Raw genomic sequence first — 21,688 nt, forward strand, 5'->3', positions numbered from 1 at the left:
AAGGTGCGCATACTTCTGCAGACTACACAATGCCAGGAGTTGCAGTACAAGTTATCGGCGACGTACCACAGTTCACTGCGTATGCGATGCTACTGTCACCGCCACTGGCAGTGCCACTGTCACATCGCTGTTTCTTTGTTGCGGTTGTTATTTCGAGCCCAAGGGATTAAACTGAGCACAAGCCATGAATGTTTGCATAAAAGCATATCTTTTCAGTTTCTACACGGGAGCCTCATTCACAACGGAAAGTGAATGTACAAATGGTCCAATTATTTGTGTTTTAAAATAGGCCATAGGAGCGTACATGTGGGGGAAGTTGCTGTTATTGCACTAAAGAATGTGCGCCGTCTGAATTGTCAGAGAGTCAAGGCAGCCCTGCAGTCGAATTCATTTCCCTTTACTATTCGCTATTTTCACCCTATTTTGGTCTATTTCATGGCCAGTTGCTTTTCTGGGTTTGGCCAGCGCGTTCGACAAAACCTTCCTTCTTACATCATACATGTGCCGCTTCAGTCTTTGCGAAAGCTTCATTCTCTTGCCGAGGTAACCTTTACCACAGTCTACGCTACCAGCCGGGTGCCCGTGTGTGTACCTGACCACACGGGCTTCTATCAGCCAGTGGCGTAGCCAGGGGCTGGCACACCAAGCCCGTGCCCCCTTCCGCCAAGAAAAAAAATAATTAACATGGCATATATGTGTATAAAATAATGGTCTACCACCTACGCCTGCTCGGGCCCAACTCTAATCAAGGTGGTACCCCCTCCGAAAAAAACTTTCTGCCAACGCCCCTGTCATCCGTGACTTCAGCTCACAGGTTTAATTCCTTGCTTATAGATTACATCTATAGAATGGGCCCATAGCCACTGTCACTTCCTCTCAATGTTGTTTTAATCTACCAGTGAAAACATGGTCAGCTTCGAGAACTGATTCATCTTCTTAGAGTTTCCGTGAAATATAACACAGCTTATGAATCAAGCTGAAAAAAAAAAAAAAAGAAAAAAATTGACATTGGCACCTTTACTGAAGCATGAAATTGCCGTTTTGATTGCGGTACGCAAGACCTCGCAGCTTGCACATTCAAGGGCGCAAACTGACACGGCTGGCTGATCGCATTTTTATTTATCATGATTTACCCCTTTATAGAAGCTCTGGAAATGAACCAATCATTCATAATTTTCACCCATGTGTGGCTCGATGGAGGTCGAATGTGCAACGTGTGACTACCATAGAAATGTCTCTTAATAAATATTAGAACCGTGCCACAAAGAAAAGTTACAGCTTTGAATGAGGCAAGCGCTTGTGGGATTATCACGTTAGCGTGCAATCATAACAGAAAGGTTGCTGCTGCATGCGGCTGTACGAATGCTGTGTTGCTTCCCACAAAGTGCCGAATCTGCTTGGGCTGTGCTTCTTATGGCTGTGTGTTCAAAACAAAAATGTAATTTGTGCTTGCTTGTCAACCACGGCTTCTCTTTAGATGCAAAGCTACAATGAATTAAATTGCGTGGTTGTGCGCAATGGTCACAGCAAAGATAAGTTCCTTCACCATTAGTACCCATTTGGTACTGCAATTCGACACATAATGAGTTGCCGCGTTTTGCTGAGGCGGCGTGCTCTGCCCCCATGGTTTTCATTCAGGGGGCCATAGCAGACGACACCGGCATTCAGGCATTATGAGAAAAACTTTTCCAGGGCAATTATTTAGCCCTTCATACAGTCAGGGAAGAAGCTGCAGCAGTATTTGACTGATTTCATTCAGTGAAGTACAACAAGAAAAAAAAAAAAAAAGAGGAGACGCGAAGGCAGCGGCAGGTTGCGCGTGAGAGAGCCGCAGAGCAATCCGACCGCTTAGGTCACTGGGACGCCTTTGCATGGTGGGGCCATGGTACGTCCTCACACCCAATAGCCCAAAACCAAGCAAACGTAATCACTTTCTTTATACAAAATGGCTGGTAATAACGCCATGATCCTGCTCGAATTTTTATTGCATCATTACCAGCATGAATGTGAAATGCTCAGGGTTACTGCCGACTCCAGCCAGTGATAAGCTTTAACTAGTCATTATTGTGTTTTATTAATATATTTACTTTTTTGAACCACTAGAGCTAATGCACTGTTACCTCTTATACACTGACGGCAGTGTTACTGTGTTACAGCTACCGAGAGGCTGCAGTAAGGTATGAGGTAGGAGCTACAAAGAATTAAATTTGAGAAATAATAATTCTTAGATGTAGTAAAAGTAAATAGAAATAATTAAATAACTATAGGGATGAGTCTTTGTCATCTAGGTTGAAATAAATTATGTTTGTGTTTAGTTAATTTTTACTCTTATATTTACAGTAATGGAAAACTATCGTTTGTTTTGTATCAGCAGTAACAAGCTACTGTGTTGAAATTTGTATCCATAACAGGGTTACCTATTTGTCCTTAAAAGCTTCAAAATAGTGACTTTGTGCCTGTACCATATCCTCCATTCTGTGTTGATAGGTCCATATGTTCATTTTCCATATATGGCCAGTATGGCTTAGTGATTTGGTTTGCTTAGTTCTATTCCTTTCTTATCATTTACCGCTTCTGATTGAGCAATCACAGTGATAACAGTGGCAGTAAACTGTTTAAACCACTAACAAAGCATAAAAAGAATGATTGGGCCATAGAATTCCTGTGTGGTTTAAGTTCATGTTTTTTAATCTTTAAACAGCAGTAGCAGGCACTTCATGGACCATGCCGTGCACCAATCAGAAGCTCTGGTCTGTTCATTGGTTGTTTGACTTTGGCACTTGGCACTGTAACCATGTCTCATGGTCTAGTGGCCAAAGTACTCGGCTGCTGGCCCACAGGTCCCAAGATTGCATCCCGGCCGCGGCGGCATTTTCGATGGAGGTGAAAACGCTGTATCCCTGTGTGCTGAGATTTGGGTGCCCGTTGAATAATCCCAGGTGGTTGAAATTTCTGGAGCCCTCTACTACGGCGTCTATTATCATATGGTGGTATTGTGGTGCTACACCCCAAATATCAATCAGTCAATCAATCAACTATGTCTCATGATGGCATGGCAAAACTTTACACTTGTATAGTAATTCTAAATATTTGAGTGCCACGTGAAATTCTAAAATTAATTGTATTGATTTTAATGGGTCATTTATGATGAAGACAAAGATCATGCTGAATAGCCTACTAACAGGGGAGCCTATTTACCAAAAAGAAATTCGCTGAAAAATACGAATGGGCTGGAGCAAATTTGGCAGCTACTCCCATATAATGTCAGGAAATCTGCCCCCGTCATTTATAGCAGAATGTATGCCTACACTGCATACTGCCAGTTCTAACATATGGGGCTGGAACATTGGGAATAACAAAACAACTAGAAAAAAAAATGTTGAGAATCACGCAGCCTGCAATGGGACATAGAATGATAAGAATAACATTGACAAATTAGATGATGGCAGAATGTGGGTGAGGGAACAAACAGGGTTTGCTTATATCCTTGTGGACATCAAGCGAAATAGGTGCACCTAGGCTGGCTACGTAATGCGTAGAGCAGTCAACCAGTGGACATTATGAGCAAAAGAATGGTTTCGAAGTGATGCGAAATGAAGTCGGAAAAATCATAGTTTGGTGCAGTGACAAAATCGGAAAGTTCGCAGGGAAAAATTGGAACCAGCTTGCACAGGATAGGGTGAACTGGAGATCTCTGGAGGAGGCCTTCGTCCGGCAGTGCAGTAAAACAGGCTGAGAATGATGACGAATTAACATTCTGTTGTGTTCACATTGCATGCAGCACTTTCTAAAAAAATTGGGCACCAGTAATCATATTTGAAAACTTTAGCATCCGAAAAGTTTGTACCTCCTGTCAAGAATGCTATGTCATGTTGTCAAGCGCATGTCCTGTGTGGCTTTCAAATAATTAGGAATACAGCAGTTAAATGAAAGGAAAAACATAAACATGTATTATGCTGACAGTCTGGGGTCAAAATAAATTTCGAGCAATGTGAAAATCCAAGGAAAGTATAGGTCATATTATTTGTATTAATCGTCATATAAGCATTTACACCTCAATTACTGAAAAAATCCCCTATGCACTGTTCATCTTGCTTGTCTGATAGCTTTAATGTGTCTGGCAAGGAAAAACGAGCTCTTGAAATTTGGAAATTTCTCGAGGTTCGATAGTTTTTTTACCACCGGAAGCTCGCTCAAGCCACTGCATAAATGGGTGCAGTGGTGCTCGGTCATTATCTCATGCTTCTTCAACTCTCTGCCTTCCCTGGATGTGATGTTCAAGTGGGGCCGTCATGAGTGCCCCCCCCCCCCCCCCCCCGGTCATGTCCCGCGGCAAGTCTTTTGCACATTCCGTGCGGCAGGAATACTGTACAATCAACTTTCAAACTTCTGCAGGAGTTCACGTGAAGAGATGAATCAGTGGCATCGCACTCTGACCATCAGTGTTCTCATTTTTCGGGTTTATGACAGACGTGTTCACCTGGCTTCTTGGTAGTATAGTCCATTGAGAGGGGGGTAAACAACACAGTTTGACGATATAACTGGTACATGATTGGGTACATAACTGGTACATAACTGGTACATGACTGGTACTAGTCTGGTACACTGGTTGTACCTTGGAGGGGCAAAAGTGTTAGGTAGCATATCACAACTGTCAGCACATTAAGACAATTCATTTCTGCCCTTCGGTTCCTGAAAAGGAAAAAAAAACCATGGTTAGAACTCGTAAACAGTGCAAGCAGTAATTTTTAACAATTTATTTGGGTATTCAAAACGCGGGAAGGCTAGTAGCAAGAACGGCTCATTGGTACACAGTTGAGCTGTATTTTTTGTCGAGAGACAGTTTAGTGGAGGTTGTTTGTCTTCGTCGCTGATGTGCTGGGAGCAGTGCCAAGGGAAATCTAAAATTGAACAGTCCATCGGTCTAGATTCATAGATTACTTCATGATAATCATCAATAACATGGCTGTTTATCAGTTGGCCTGCCTCATAAGGCAGGTGGTATTTTGTACGCATCTTAAGCTAATTGAAAGAAGTACCTGACTTGTTTCAGTGCGCAGCTTTTCTTTGCGAATCCTCTCAAGTTTTCCAATCTCACGCTCGCAGCTGGTGACTTCTGGATGTGCACTTATGTTTGCTCACAGTTATAGCTAAGGAAGGCATCTGCACACCTTTGTTCAGAAATAGTCGACGGCATCGTGGACATTGTGCCTCGTTGCTGAGAGTGGCTTGAAGTCAAAGCAGGCCTGTAGAGACATGTAGCATTGTGTGCATCTGTCTGTTGGGTAAAAGATCGAGGCACAAAGTGACTTCGCTGTACGTTGTTTCGGATGAAACATATTAGACTTGCAGCAGTATTCTAATTTGCCTATCTGAAGCTTTCCCTTTAGTTTGTCGTTCACTAGCTGCACTTGTATGTCCTGCCATTACAACTGAAACCTATAACCGATGCATGTCCTCTTGTCAGTAGTTGTCCAGCCCTTATTGCTTCCTCACATCACAGCTCACGCAGTGTTTCTTCATCGTAACATTCGTCGTGCTGCATCGGTTGACAGGGTCCGTTTTCTTGCTGCCAGCTGTTGGCTGAATCCACCCTCCCGTCATGTTGTTGCACCTACCGTTTGCCCTGTCAAGTCGAACAGGGCAGGTTTTTCTGCAGTGCCATGCACGCGTAGCAACATGCAGTGTGGTTGCTCGACACCTGTGTTATTGTTGTTTTGGTCAGTGTACCTCTGTGAATAGTGAGGCACGGTGAGTATCATCACACAGGCTGGAAGTGGCATTACACGCTTAGTAATGAATCGAGCTTCCCACTTGCAGTCTGTGTATGACACGTGGTTGGAGTGTTGTACCGGGCGATAACTGCAGTTGTGCTTTTGAGGTGATTAGGTAGGTTAAACCCCCCAAAAAATTGAATTCGCAATTTGGACACTGAAAAATCCACTGCACTCTGAGGAACAAACCTGTGGAAGCTCAACGTTGAGCATTCGCTTCAAGTGGTTTAAATGCCAAGCCAAAGTGCACCGCGCGCCCTCTGGCGTAAGCAGTAGACATGCGTAAAACTTTTTTTTTTCTCGTCAGACTGTGCTTTTTACAAGCTTTTCAACTTCGACGTAGCTGTTCTACAAAAGTGTTGAATCAATTTTGATGAGACTTTGCATGCATGTGCGACATCTAAAACGATGTGAACATTTATTTAAAAAATTTGTTGATTTCATGAAAAGTGAAGCTTTGAAATAATCCCACAGCAATACGCACCCCTCTGTGACTTTGTGCATGCAAAAGTTTTATTTTTATTCTTGACAAAACTCCGTAGAGGATGTCCTATTTTTTTTAGTTCAAATATAACCTAAGAGTCTCTACAATAACACGGCTGAATGTCATTACATTCCTTTCAGTCGTTACAGAGAAAAGGTACACTGAATAAGTGAACCCAGTTTAAAATTTGGAATCGGCCATAGGAAAGATAGGAAATTTAGGCATAAAAATAAGGGTGTCTCATGATAACCAGTGGCATTCTTTGGTAGCACATGAAATTTTATGTGCATACTTGCGGCAGTTTCTAAAGTATTACGTAAAAACTGACATATTTCATTTACCCTACTATACCCTCCTGAAAGATGCCGTACTCATTATGCACATTTATTTGATCATTTGCTTTCCACTTAGGTTAACACAGTAGCATTTTTTTGTCACCTTTAATTTTTCTTGGTTAATTCCATATTTTATGTGCCAGAACCACAGTCTAATTATGAGGCACTCTGTAGGGGGCAGGTATGTATTGATTTTGATCACCTGCCATACTCTGACTTGGTGTTGCACCTCTGAGTTTGAGGATGCGTCCTCAGTTCCCAACACAGTTGTCGCACTTTAACGGGGGCGGTGTCTAAGAGTGCAGCTGTGTGGTACGATTTTGGTGCACGTGAAAGAATCCCAGTTGGTCAGAATTCATTTGGATTTTCCCACTACGGCACACCTCATAATTATATCGAGGTTTCAGTGAGTAAAAAACCGCCAGAATTAAAATTATTTAACCTGTTTTGCTTGTGTGCGATGTGCGACACGGGACAATTTCACCCAACCAGGGCGGTCGCATTTTGATACACGCAAAATGGCAGATGTCCATGTACTTTGCGATGTCAGTGCAGGTTGGAACACCAGATGGTCAAAATTTCCGTAGCCCTCCACAATGGAGCCTGTCAATCGTATCGTGGTTCTCATAAGTAAAACCCCAGATATTATCATTATTGGACTTTTAACATTCTATTTGGCACTGTTATGGTGCTGGAATAACACTTCCGATTCTCTTGTTAAAGTTTTGATCCATGTGCGCTGATTTGGAAGTTAAAATTGTCTGAGTGTCATATAAAAACGAACTTGACAACATTCGATCACTACTCCTTCCCCTCAGCTAGAGTTGCGCATTGGCGGAGTAATGCTGAACACTGGATATATTGTGAAAGTACTAGCAAAGGGACCCCATTCTTTTTTTTCTTTCGGGGAGGGGGGGGGGGGGGGCATGCTATTTTGGACATCACTGCAATGCAAGAGAATAAGTGAGCACTTCCTGTCCTGCATATGTAGTGCAAGTTTCAGTGGTTCTTCAAAAGCGCAAATGCAGTTGGTGTTTCAAGTTTGCAGCTTTATCAAACATGTGCTATTAGTGACCCTGGAATGATGATTGCTCATTTGGTCTTCAAAGACTTAATCTTTTTGTTTTAATTACACACTCAAAAAACGCCTGAAAACTACTACTTGTAGCTTTTTGTACTTTGCTGAAAAACTTCACCATGCCATTGAGTTGCTGTCGTTTGTTACAAAGTCCATAAACACGTTACCGCAAAACTCCAGTTTGCTAGAGATCTTTGTAGACTTGCATTGGTTAACTGGATTGACACAGAGCTACTGTTGTGTTGGCCTGGTGTGTTCCTCTCAAAACTGTCATAAGACATTGGTAGGGACAAAGTAAAGTTTTGCTCAATAGCACTTGCATAACTCAATAATGTTTACAAAACAGAGCATCTTCAGCCACTGATCCTTCTTTTGCAGCTGGCTTTTGTGACTCGGGGAACTGAATACTTCATGAATGGTATATGTGTAGGCTAGTCAGAACAATTGAGTAGCCTGTGGGCTAGAAGTGCCTGCTCTTTGCTCTATTACCAATTACTAAAGACAAAACTATTAGCAAGAGGAAGGTATAACGAGACAGAAACAAGAGCTCTTTGTGGGTGGGAACTGCAATCCTCAGTCGACGCAGAAATGTACATTGAAAAATCAGATATCATTCACAAGCGCAAAACGTGTTCCTAAGCTGTAGCAAGGGGTGAGCTGCCTACATTTATTCTCGAATAGTCGAGCCCATACAAGATGCATAAAGCGTCGGGGGTTTAGTGTTATGGCCAGAGGCATGTGTTTTGTACCGAGGATGCAAAGCAGCTCGGCAGCTGTTTCCTGCAAGCTTGTGCAGGCAAAGCATCTGTGGTAGCTGTTGCATGTGCAGACTGCTCTATTCATTGTAGCTTCAAAAAGGTTTTTTTTTTTTCATGATACAGTGGAATTAGTTAAGAAGGCCATCGAAAATCGCTAGTCTGAGCTTCCGCGTACTGGCATCAGTCAGTTCAAGCACTGTGGTGGCCTCTTTATGCAAGTTTAGATAGATAAGTTGTTGCCTGAGAATTACATTAATTACTCATCTTAGACTTCCTTTTCGAAAAGAAAATATAGCCCGAAATTTCACTTCAGAATTTCGCTCCGAATCTTCAGCACTCGAATGGGATGCAAAGGATTTCAAAGTCTTTGGGGGCGGGGGACTCTGGCCCCATTTTCTCAGTAAAAGTACTGGGCAACTGGCTATGTGGAGTCTCTGGGTCACTTGGAAAGAAGTGTAATAAATTTTTATTGACAGAAAATCGTGCTCGCCCTGACAAATGCTATCATAACCTACGATGTTGTGGCAACTTGGTATGAGGGGGGGGGGGGCAACCTCAAACTGGCTGCATTACATGTTTGGTTTTCTGCACGTTTTCCGGCTTCTCAAACATAGTCTTAGTTTAAGAAGCGTGCTTTTATTACCGTGATAGCGCACTGTATTTGAGCGAAAGATTTTTTTTTTTCTTTTTTTTACATTTTCTTAAATCTTGAAGCTTAGTGTTGTATAGTCAGTGAGTTAAAAAACCTCTTTGGATTAAGCGAACACTCGCGACAGGATACTAAGCAAAACGCTATGTACTGTGAAATTCCCAGCAAGCCCTCCACACAATTTTACTCCTTGGATACAGTTGACCCTCAGTAAATGCAAATCTGTTGAAGGATATGGCTGCTTGAGCGGATCAATCTCTTATAATAATAATTTTGTATTGTATTCTATACCCCTGCTCGCTTTCACTGAACAATACTCCTGTTAAAAGGAACACATTTTTCTTGTCCCTTCAGGTCCCATTTAATAACCGCCTAATGTATTTGAAATATAATAGTAATAATAATAGTTTTATGTCCCAAAACTGATAATTACGAGAGATGCCGTAGGGAAGAGCTCCAGAAATTTTGACCATCTGGTTAATGTGCACTGGCATCGCATATTACACTGGCCTGTACCAAATCGCCTCTATCGAAATGCAACTGCCACAGCTGAAACAGAACCGCGATATTCGGGTCAGCAGTTGGGCACCCTAGCCCACTGTTTCACTGAGGCGGACATATTTAAAATATGCGCTTGTGACCAAGAAAGCCACCCCCCCTCTTCACACACCTTTTTCACTCCCGCCGTTTTGACTGTTTTAAAGACGATGGTCTTTCGTGGGGACCTTCGATGCCGAAATTTTTGTCTGTTTGTCCGCGTTAACTATACCCCAAATGGCACCACACGATATCTTAAACGGCCAACCCCATCCGCAGTGCCCACCAATATTGCTCAAGTTTCAGCTTTCATACTTGTGCGATTGTCAATTAAAAAGCAATTATTGCGCATATCTGAGGCACCATAACAACACGTCTATGCTTTGTATGTGTGTCTTCATACTAGAGAAGGCACACACAAGTGATTCTAAAGACCTTAGCATTTATCACGCTGTGCTGACAGTGCAACGCGATGCTCAAAAAGGCAAGTTTTTCCAACTCTTTGCCAAGACGACGCGGGGGTGTCACCTGCCCGTCGCTTTGCGCTCTACACCTTATCGCCTCTGGGGCAGGCGTGTATCTTTCTCTGTGGGCGCACACGCCTTCCTTCGTTTTCGAAGATAACTGCCACATGGCGCCCGTGTCTAGCATGCCTCGATGCGCTCGTTCACCTTAACTGCATGGACCGAGACTCTTCAACGTAACGCTTCTAGAATACAATTCACCAATTTTCTCGTGCAGAACATCAAATAAACTTTTTGTTCGCTTTCTCAACACGCAAGACTATCGTCTCTTGACGACATTTGCAGTGAAACATGCAGATACGGGGCCAATTTTTTATATGCCAGTACAACACAGCTAAATCTTATTCTTAGTGGGTGTTCTTTCACCACTTTGAGTTTTGATCCATGTCTGAACAAGGGCCCTCCCTCCAAATCTTTTCAAATTATCTTCACCATAGCTGGGTGGGGTGTGCTTGCTGGGGACACCTGAGAACACAAGAAATAATGTCACGAGACAACACGCGTAAATGTATGTATGTGAATATTGTCTTTAATCATACTGCAACAACACAAAAGCCCCACTGACATACGAGACTGTGAGTATCTAGAACAGCTTTTGTTTATTGAGAGGATTTCTCCTAACAAGTTTTTCTTCTTTTCATGTGTCAATATGTGCTATAGATGTTCAAATCCTTGGGTATAATCTTGAAACATTCATATCCGTTGTGTGCACTCATATTTGCTTTTATAGTGAAATCTTGCAAGTGCTTTCACCACACTTCGAGCACTTGCCCTGGAATGTGGTGTAAAAGTGAGGGTGCTGGTGGTAGGTGAGGAAATATTTGTTTATTGTTGGTCCACTGAATGTTGTCATAGACTAAAAACATAGCACAGTCATTGCTTTTTGCGAAGAGCGGAGGGGCACAAGCGCAGCTTTATTTCATTCACATGCGGGTCACTCGACTGCTCGGCAGAACCTCATCTCAAAGCCATATAATTGCACACTTTTTCTTTATTTCAAACAGTAGGCACGAGCTAGCCATAGTAGATGGGAAAGGGTATACGTTAATTGCCAGTGCCTTCTCACAGACTTCCGAGAATGGAGAAAGCAGAAGAGTGTGCCCCCCTGAATCAGTGTGATAACCTCTCCAGATGACCACAAAGCAAACAGGCATGCTATCTCTTCACTTCCCTCTCTTTCATTCTCTCTAGCTCTAGGCATCTTATCTCGGGCCAGCTTCATGCTGGGCTGTCTAGTGTCTCCTCCAGTCTCCTTGGTGTTTGTTTTTAACAGATCCTTTAAACCTGTTATCTCGCTCTCTTGGTACTGTGGCGCTGCTGAACAGGGGCCTCGTCCAGCCGAGAGTAGTATGTGGTGAACCTTCAGTGGTTGGGCTGGTCTATTGTAGCTCTGCTGGCTGCAACGATTGTGGTGGTGGTGGTGGTGGTGTGGTGAAAATCCTGTGATCAAGAGAGCTTCTCCCGAAATGTTCTTACTTGTGCCTCAAGAGGATGGGACGAGGAGGGTTGTGTACTTGAGCCAGGGCTGCCTCTTGAAGATGGCCACAGGAGAGTTGTTGGCAGGTGGTGGTAGCGGTAGCGACACGGCGAAGGGTGAGGAGTCTCTTGAGTACCGAAGTTAGGGTGTCTTACTGTCATTCTATGTCCGTTTTCTCTATGTATAACCTTGGTAGTGCAGATTTAGAGTTCGCTGGTGTTCTCTAGGTGTAGTTCCTAATGTTAGCAGTTTTTATAAGCAATCGCCCACGGCAGGGGTCGTGGTTACACTAGTACACGGCTGATGCAAAGACCATTGCATGGAATCCCAGTAGTGGTAGCCGCATTTCAGTTGAGAAAAAAAAAATTGTAAAAACTGGCCCGTGTGCTTAGTTTAAGTGCACATCGATGAACCCCAGACGGTCAGAATTTTCGAAGCTCTGCACTCCGTTGTCTCTCATAACTATATTGGGGTTCCGGGACACAAAGCCCTGACATCTATTATCTATAAGCAACACGGCATGGAACACTGTGAAATGCAGTCTTAGAGCGAGGAGATGAGCTACGAAACAGTCGGTAAAAGGTGGGAGTCAAGTGAGGTGGACTTATGGTGAGCTGCTTTAGTAGCTCTGGCATCTCTGTAAAGATTGAGACCTGGCTGCTTGAACAAGGAACACATTGGTAATACATTGTGTTAGAAAGCAAAGCAAGGGACAGTGAACTTTCGGCAGCTGCGCACTGCACTTTCTTTGCGTCTTGTATGATAAACGAAGAGTTGGTTCATTCATCTTCGCTTCATGTCAAAGTTGACAGGAGATAAGACAGCTCTTTGCACTCTGCATATCTACTTTCATTGGTGGCTTGCTTCGGGTCCCTTAGACTTCACATGTTGGCTTTGTTTGCCTGCGTCCTATTGAGGGTAAAACAGAGCTTGGGCAGGTTGCGGTACTAATCTTGCTCGACATTATCTTTAACAAAAGAGGAGTCAAGATTACATACACTTCAAGTGGGATTTAGTCTGGCAACAAAGTTCCCCCTGTGTTCGATTTTATCGTGTTTTGCGCTGCCACTTTCATGTTAATGTGAAAAAGAAAAGTGCATTGAGGCTGTGAGGCTGTCATTTCTTTGGTATATATTTTGCGCATTCAAGGAGCTCTTGTGAAAGAATGTCTGTGTAATTTTTTTTCCTTCTTTTTCAAACATTAGTGGTTTTTACCTTGCACCATTGTTGCCCCATTTGTGTGTTTGCATAGACATCTGGTGGACAACTCTAGCTTCCTACTGATGTGCAGTTCTGTTTTATGAATGTCTCTGCACATCTTAACCTTGCAGCAAATTAGTCAGTGATACGAGTTTGTTGCCATTAGCTTAAGCTTACTGTTGTTTTTAATGGCAGAACTTGGCATTAGAAACAAATTTGTTTATGGCTTGTTGCTATTTGTGTTTCTGTAGTGATGGTAAAAAATTTTGACGTTATTTATTAAGATAATGGTCTGAATTTACCTTTTCGTTTGCAGAGAGCGTGAATGTCTTTGTTCCTGAACCGTGTGAATGTCTAGGCTGTAGTCCAGGACATGCACAACTGCAACTGTGGACTTGGTACAAAGCAAAAACATAAGTTGCTTTTAGTTGGAAGAAAGAAAAAAGTCAAGTAGGGTAGCATTTATCATGGTCATCTTGAATTCTCTTCGAAATGGACGATACAGTGAAAGAAAACAATTCAGAGTTGTCTTCCACCGCATGCAAGGTATTTGGGTTGATGGCTTGCGAAACCGTGGCTTTTATTTGCAATTTCTCCAGATTCTTTTTCCTTAGCTGTTTGTGCCTCCAGCTTTCATAATTATTGTGGCTACTATCCTGATGTCAGTTTCACCTTATTGGCCGTAGTTGAGACAGTTCAGAGAATCGGACAGAGATAGAAAATATTTGAAAGTCAGCAGTTTTGCAAATGTAGTCGTCATGAAATGTTTTAAGCTATGCGATTGTTTCCTGTGCATGTTCTGTGTTCAAGCACGTCGTAATTTTTTTTCCTGCAGTTTTTACTGCCTCCAAATAGAAAACATTTGTGCAGAGTCTGGAAAAAATGAATTTTCAGTGACACGGTGATGTTTGAAGTGCATAAAGTGTCACTAAACATCCCAGTTTGCAGTAGTGATTCTTCAAGGGTGGATAATCATGTACAGCTTGTTCATTAATTGTTTACAATTCAGCAAAGTAACAAAAATCCTCATGGTGACTTTTTACTTTTTTTTACTTTGATATTATTGTGTGATGACCTCAGCAATAGCTTCACACGAGTCTTGCAAACTCGAGGGCAGTTGTCAAGCAATGTGCTACCTCTTACCTAAACGCTTCTCCTCGTTACCAAGAATTTAGTCTCTCAACTCGAATGTTTGCTTTGGTTTGTTTGTGAGCATGCTATCCTTGCCACATTTCCTTTTGCCACATTATATCTATGGCTTGAACAGGACAGCATATTATACCAAAGGCATCTCCTCTTAGTGCCTTGGTTTCTGACCATCTGCACGAAAAACTTTGGTTCACTGGACCTGCAGAGGGTGCTCTGAACCTTAAAGAATGCAAAGTTAAGAGGCAAAGGCAGTGCACCAGAGCAAACGATTTCTTTTTTTTTTTTTTTTTCTTATCACGTGCACCATTGTTGTTAGGTGCCGATTTGCAGCGCACGAGCTATGAATCACCGCATAGCCATGTCGTTAGCGACTGTTTTGTTCAGTGGAACAGTTGGAGATATGTAAATATTCTGGACATTAAGGAATGCCAAATTGCATAAACAACACATGAAAACAGAGGAAACAAGCAAAGGAAATGCCTATGTGATTGTCCTTAGAGCATTATTACTGTAGGAATGCACAACTATGCTATATAAAATTGTGTGTAGTATATTTTGTGCTATAAAATGGAATGTACAGTAAGCAGGTTGTATTTTTGCTTTGTTAGCACAACATGGCGGGCACATCCTGGACATGGTGCATTTGAGAGCTAAGATGTGTTTAGCATATTGATAATATTGTGCTCGGCTCTGCTGGCAAGCTACAGCAAGTGATGTCAGGCCATGTTTTACTATAATAACAAAAATAATTAGTAGCAAGTTGAACATTGAGTGAACTAAAATTTAACACTCACCGGTTGGCATCATATCCAGTTACCTTCATTCACACACACGGTGGTCATGTGCCACCCAACAACAAGGCCGTACATATTCATAGAAATATACTTGCACACTATGCTACAACATCCGTACGAGGTTGTACAATTTGTTTTGTTTTGTTTGTCTTTTCCCTATTGCGCAGAATCAAAGCCAGAAGCCATGACGGCCGCAGCGGAGGTGGATGTGTCCAGTCTTGGCTCGGCTGAGGACAGTGGCAAGTGTTCCTCGACATCTGAAGAAGAAGATGGCGCTGTCGTCAAGCCGGATGCAGCCGCAGGAGAAACCGCGTCGGAGACTGGTGGTCAGGAGCTGGTCTTCATCCAGGACACAGGATTCAATGTGCGAATTCAGGCACCGGGTTTGGAGACATTCGACATTCAGGTGAGGGGCGGCTGTGCACGCACTTCTTTATTTATCCACATATTTGCACAGCACAAGACTACGAGTAGTTACGACGTAACTACAGAGGAAGAGACAAGGACAGAGCGCTGCGAGTAGGTACAACTACTCGTAGTCTTGCATTGTGCAAATATGTTGATTCCCAATCACCAACTAGCCCAAGCATCTGTCTTATCAAGTTTATTTATCCAACTTTGAACTATGCTGCTACCTTCTCCTCTTTTTCCATTTTTCGATCATCTGGATGGCTTGGGCACGTTCCTAAAAAGGGCAAAACACTTTCATACTCAACAGGAGATTATGTGCTTGTAATATGTGCTTATGATTGTCACTGATGTCATAGATTTCTTTCTCTTTCTTTTTTGCACTTTGGCCATTGGTTCAATGAAATTTCCTTGAACGCGCTGTTTCAAGCTTATGGCTCTCTCAGTACACAATTAGATACGTTTTACTGATAGCCCTGCCCCAGTGATCTAGTGGCTAAGGTACTCGGCTGCTGACCCGCAGGTCGCGGGATCGAATCCTGGCTGCGGCGGCTGCATTTCTGATGGAGGCGAAAACGTTGTAGGCCCGTGTGCTCAGATTTGGGTGCAAGTTAAAGAACCCGTTGTGGTCGAAATTTACGGAGCCCTCCACTACGGCGTCTCTCATAATCATATTGTAGTTTTGGGATGTTAAACCCTACATATCATCATCATTTTACTGATAAAAAATCTCGTTTGCCCGAGCAGATGTAGCCAAATTATTCACATCACAAGTTGATACAGAGGTATGAATGTCGCATAACTATTTAGGTTTGCTTTTTACACAATTTCTGGCTTCCCAAGTGGTTTGTGTCAAGAGGGGTGCTTTTGTTTTTGTGAAAGGGTAATGTAAAAAATTTAGAGTAAAAAAAATTGTTTTTCTCTCTAGTTTTTGTTAGACGAACCACATCTGATTGAAATTTACCTAAAAGTTCCCCACCATGGTGTGGCTCGTGAATGTATTGTGGTTCAGGCTCGTAAAACTCTTGACCCAAATTTAATTGCAAAAACTTGCTTTTTTGTTTTAATAGTGTTTTTAAGTGAGTGTTACTTTGAGACGTGATTGTACCTAGAGAGACGTGCACGAAGCAGAGATAAGAACAAAGAACAAGGTGCATACACAGCACAGGCAGCTTTGCGTTTCTTATCTGCTTTGTGTGTGCCTTTTTTACAGCAATTATGTCTCGTAGCAAGTGCCACATAGGCAAAAACAAATTCTTCTTAGTTTGTTGCTGTGATCTTTGGTTTTCAGACATGAATACGCTATTGATGTAGACGACTGTCAATGTTAGACTGTGTAAGTTTGCTGAAGAACATCTGGTCTTGCTTTATGCTTTGCACTTTTACGCCCCTTGTACTTCTCTAAACTTCTACTTCTATCGTCGTTTGGGCATGTCGGCACCCAAGGATGTGACTATTTTTTTTTTATCTGGGTGTACTCGCTTTAACAGCTTATAGTGGAAACGGGGCCTGCTTGATTTTGTAATTCCAATGCCCACATTTTCCTGCAGGTTAGCTCCATGGAGCTGGTCCAGGAGATCCACCAGCTTCTGATGGACAGGGAGGACACCTGCCATCGGACCTGCTTCAGCCTCCAGCTGGATGGCACCACGCTGGACAACTTTGCTGAGCTCAAGAACATCCCGGGGCTCGTTGAGGGATCCCTCATTAAGGTGGTCGAAGGTAGGTGTCCACGGCCCTGTTTGCAGGGTCTACTAACTTGTTGCATAGGATTTTTGAAATTGGGTAAATACGGTACATGGGCACTGTGTTTACAGTCTGCTTTGTTAGCTAGCTGTTCTAGTTGTTGATCTGCTCAAGCTCAGTTGTAAGTGCATAGGTCTTATGCTTGATAATTTTGCTGAACTGCTTTTAAACCGAGATATCTCTATCCTAAAGGTTCGGCTTAATAAGAGTCGTATTTGCATCATTTCTGCATTCCTGCGGGTTTTCGCTTAAACTTATCCCTACGTTACTCATATTGTGAAGCTTATAGTATGGTTTTTCATGCAGCTGCCTAACCTTACCGTCATTACACAGCTATTCCTGATGATTTTGCCACAATTATAACCTGAGCAGTTGTCTTCCCACTGTGCGATTTCTCGCTTCTGTTCAGCGTTTTACAGACCCTGACTTGCAAGCTATGCTGTAATGGTATCTCTGAACCTTTCTACTCAACCGCCTCACAAAATAAATGTAAATGCTTTCGGCTCCCATCTTTTCAAAGGCCATCAACCGCGCCGAGAAACGGCTTATCTATTTTCGTGCCATTCAGAGAACGGCTATTACAGCAGCATGTCTGAAGCGCATTTTATGTTCCACATCAGGGGGCATTCATATAAGAACAAGTGAAGCGATGTTGTAAAAGAAACACGCCTACTGTTCAGTGTTTCATTGCCACCGGAAGCGCAACTGTAAATGCACAGTACCTGTTCCAGGCATTATGATGTTTATTCTTTAGATAAGAGAAAGAAAAATCGCGAGGTGGGAGTGTTGCTGCACTGTGTACTTCTGGTTGAGTGCTGTGGTTAGGGTTAGCATTTCTTGATGAAGTGGCATGTGACTTGGCCTCGCGCAGAGCCCTACACGGTGCGGGAAGCACGCATCCACGTGCGTCACGTGCGAGACCTGCTCAAGTCCCTCGACTCCGGTGATGCCTACAACGGCCTGGACTGCAGCTCCCTGGCCTTTCTTAATGTAGTTACGCAAGGGGATATACTGGGTGAGGAGGGGTTTTTGTCTGGTCATATTTCTTTTGAAGCTATTCTATTTTCTTTCGCAATTCGTTTTACTGTGTTTACAGATCTGTTCAGTATAATTGCAATTAGTTAAGAAGCTGTGCTTGGAAGGAGAGTCAGTTACGTTAATGGCTGCGATGCAGTGATATTGCTAGCGGCATCATAATTTTTTTATCTACTGATGCTATATTATAACATATAATTTTACATTCATGGTGCATTTTCATTTTATTTGTTATATATCTTCGGCACTTTACTGTGACTGTTGCCTTTATACAGCGAATTCTTTCCAATCTTTTCTCTGAATTCACTGTTGAATACTACATATCTCGTAATGCATTTTGGCCATTAGTGGCCCTTGCACCATGAAATCCTTGAAATATCAGGAAAAAGTCTCTTCTTAAAAATATTTACTCCTCATTCTTCAGCCCAATATTGTTGCCTGTTGTTTGCAGTGTTTCTTTGTTTTTCATATTTCAATTCTTCTTTGTTGTGGCAATGGCCTTGTGATAGTGGCATAATTGTATACATTTACATAAGTAGATTACCACAAATTTTTAAGAAGGAAAAGTGATTGAATTTAGTTGGCAGACCCTTCTTGCGATGTCTTTCATAGCCTCAATTGTGGCATTAAGCCCTGTAAATCAATATTTTCTTGCCATTTTGTGTTAACTCTGCAATTAAGGTGGCATGTTTTGTTACCTGTTTTTATTATCCTTGTGTTTTTAATCAGACATTTGCCTAAAGCAATTTTTCGCACTAAGGCATCAAATTAATATGTGCAGACCTATTTTGATGCATGTGCTGCATTGCTAAGTTAGCGAAATTGTTTCCTGTTATTTAGCGGGTAACAATATCACCTATTTTTAGTCACACAATCACAATCGCAAAGGTTTTTGTTTTCCAACAAAATTGTTGGGGGTCCGCCAGGCGAAAAGCTACATCATACAGCTTGACTCCTGTCCTGTGTGTTGTACCACTTAGGGCTACTCATATGGGATGTAGGCGCCAAGTACCCACCTCCCCATGGTGCCCAATCCTTGTTGGGTGATGGCCAGTGTGAGGCCACACCCAGACCTCTTTTATGCAATTCCGTCCACACGCAACTTTCTTGTAATCCGGTGGAAATTACATGGCTTGGGGATTCAAACCACGGACCTCTTGCATGCAAAACAGAAAGTTAAACAAGTTTGCAGAGATAATCTCGTCATAGCAAGTACAGTATTGGGTTGATTGATGAAACGTAAGAGAGGCCTTTGCCCTGCAGTTGGCGTATTTAGGCTGATGATGGTGATGTGCCACTTGACCTCTGCAGAGAAGAAGAGCCGAGGGGAGTCTGTCGACTGCACGCCACCCGACTACATAATCCCTGGCTGCAAGGAAAGCCCACCGCTCGTGCCTCTGCTGCCGCAGCCTAAGGACCAGAAGGTGGGTGATAGAGAGACTGAGCGAGCGTGGGACTTTGATTGAGGGCAGAGATTAATTCATTAAGCGCTTCAGTAGGAACACTTCATTAGGGAGAGTAGGATGCAACAGCCCTGACACCTCTACCAAATGCATAGTGTGGAACGACTCGTGGAGTCATTTGTGTAGCAAAATGCAACGGCATGTCTCAAAAATCTCCTCTTCTCCCCACCTAGAAGAGCAACGTTAAAGGGGCCCTGAAACACTTTTTCAAATAATCGTGGAATGAATTCACGGGAAGAGATTATTGCCTCACGAATTCAATGCTGAAAAAATTTTAAGAATCTGTCCAGTGCGAGTGGAGTTACAAAGATTTGTCGCATGCTGCAATTGCATTCTCTCTTGTCCCGACGAAAGCGCTAGAAGCTAAAGGAGGGATGGCAGGGGCAAAAAAAGAATAAAGCATCATGTGTGCCTCGTGACCTTGAGCACTTTTTTGTTCTGTTGTGAGGGTGGCCGAGAGAGGACACTACGTGACGGCGTCATCATCATCATTGGGACTGGAGTGGTGGGGGTTGCGTGTGTGGGGAAGGGAGAGTTCGGGCTGGTCGGAAGGAGTGGCAAGACGTAGCGGTGTGTGGTGTGCGAGTTAGGGTTAGCGCGTGACAAGTGGGGGCTTGTCCGGGATGGCTTCAGGCCCGACAACAGCAGCGGACGACATGCCTAGGCTCCAAGGTCTCGTTGAAGAGCTGTTGCTGGGCACCGACGGCTCCGCCATGGAGTGCGAACGAATCGCGGCGGTCGTGCGCAATCGAGTGATGGCGACGCCGCTGCCCACGGCTCCGCACGTGGGAGCATGGACTGGGGCCGCTAACACTGGCGCGGCCCCTCGGGCCACCGACGACTGCGCCTCGGCTCGCCGCTGCGCACCTTCCCCGCTACTGCGGTGCTAGAGACTTGCAGTCGCCGGAGGAGTTTCTCGAACGTTTGGAAAACTTCTGCCTCGTGATGGGGGTCGCCGCCGATAAGCGACTGACACACATGGTACCGGCTGCCCTCGAGGGTGGCGCGAAGTTGTGGTGGCGGTTCGTGCGCGGGTTCGACTCGTGGGAGCAATTCACCGCCGCCTTCCGCTCAGAGTTCTCGTCGATTGACGCGAAGCGTCGCCTGAAGGCGGAGCTCGAACAGCGCACGCAGCACCCGGAAGAAAATTTGAAGGAGTTTATATATGCGATCGCTACTTTTTACGACCGCATCGGGGAAGAGGTCTCCGAAGCCGAGAAGGTGCAGCGCGTACTGAGGCAGATGCACCCTCAGTTGCAAGATTTGGCGGAGGGGCATGCCTACAACGACCTCGCCGAGTTGGTGAAGGCAGCCGACGGCCTAATGGAGCGGGCTTGGCGTCGCCTCCAGTACAGACCACCACCACTTCCGAGCAACCAAGTAGCCAGAGATCTGGCGTTCCGCCCTAGCCAGGCCCCCGACCATCGCTCACTGCCGCAGCCGAACACTATGGCGACGGCGTCGTTCGCTTCGTTTGCTGCTGCCCCACCGGCACCGCCGACTTATCACTGGCCACTGCATCCAGCTGCGCTAGACCCGTCGTACTGCCGGGACCGACATTACTCGTGCGACACAGCGCCTCCGTTCTCACCCTACGGGCCAGGACCGATGCCGCGGCAGGAGCCCGCGACTGGAGCAATGCGTGTGCAGTGCCACCGCTGTGGTGGATTCGGCCACATATCTCGTAACTGTGCCACGGGTCGACGAATGGGGCCACCCGTTTGCTTCCGGTGCCAGCGATCGGGTCACCTGCAAGCACAGTGCCCGGGAAACCAGTGGCGGTAGGTGCTGCCCCGGCGGGCACCTACGGCAGTGCGCACCAAGTAGCGACCACAGCCGGTGGCAAAGAGCCCCTTATGGACGTCCGTATCGGGTCGTCGACGTTCAAGGCCCTGCTAGATACAGGCTCAAGTGTAAGTTTCTTCGGACTGCACGCCGCGGCGGCGGCCCAAGCTTCTGGAGCCAAACCCAAGGCAGACGTACGCGTGCTGCGTTTGGCATCAGGCTGGTCGCAGTCAACCATGTCTCTGAAGTTCCAGATCGAGTGGGCTGCCGGTTGCCGCAGACAGCAGTTTTTGTGCATTCCTGACCTGTGCCGTGACGTTGTCCTTGGTAGGGATTCCCTGACGGTGAGTGGCATCTCTCTGCACGTGTCACTTGGTGGGTGGACTGTCGGCACAGAACCACAAAGAATTGTGCCATTTGTCAAGGCCGTTAAGGAACAGCCAGAGGCAGTGGACGATTTTGGAGACAGTCTGCGCTGCATTTTTGCTGAGA

General features: G+C 44.4%; 1 protein-coding gene across 2 annotated transcripts in view; it reads left to right on the forward strand.

Moving 5' to 3' along the window:
• LOC119169979 (clustered mitochondria protein homolog) overlaps nt 1–21,688 on the forward strand; it is a 94,891-nt gene that overhangs the window by 2,720 nt on the left and 70,483 nt on the right. The window contains exons 1-5 of one of the 2 annotated variants that reach the window (XM_037420987.2): nt 11,519–11,732; nt 14,927–15,165; nt 16,718–16,889; nt 17,785–17,928; nt 19,260–19,372. In XM_037420987.2, coding sequence (XP_037276884.2) covers nt 11,606–11,732; nt 14,927–15,165; nt 16,718–16,889; nt 17,785–17,928; nt 19,260–19,372 — 795 coding nt within the window. In that variant the 5' untranslated portion in view covers nt 11,519–11,605. Of the gene's footprint in view, nt 1–11,518; nt 11,733–14,926; nt 15,166–16,717; nt 16,890–17,784; nt 17,929–19,259; nt 19,373–21,688 lie in introns of those variants that run through there. The other variant, XM_037420996.2, reaches the window with a different exon arrangement.

Source organism: Rhipicephalus microplus, unplaced genomic scaffold (genome assembly GCF_043290135.1).
Source record: "Rhipicephalus microplus isolate Deutch F79 unplaced genomic scaffold, USDA_Rmic scaffold_21, whole genome shotgun sequence".
NCBI lineage: Eukaryota > Metazoa > Arthropoda > Arachnida > Ixodida > Ixodidae > Rhipicephalus > Rhipicephalus microplus.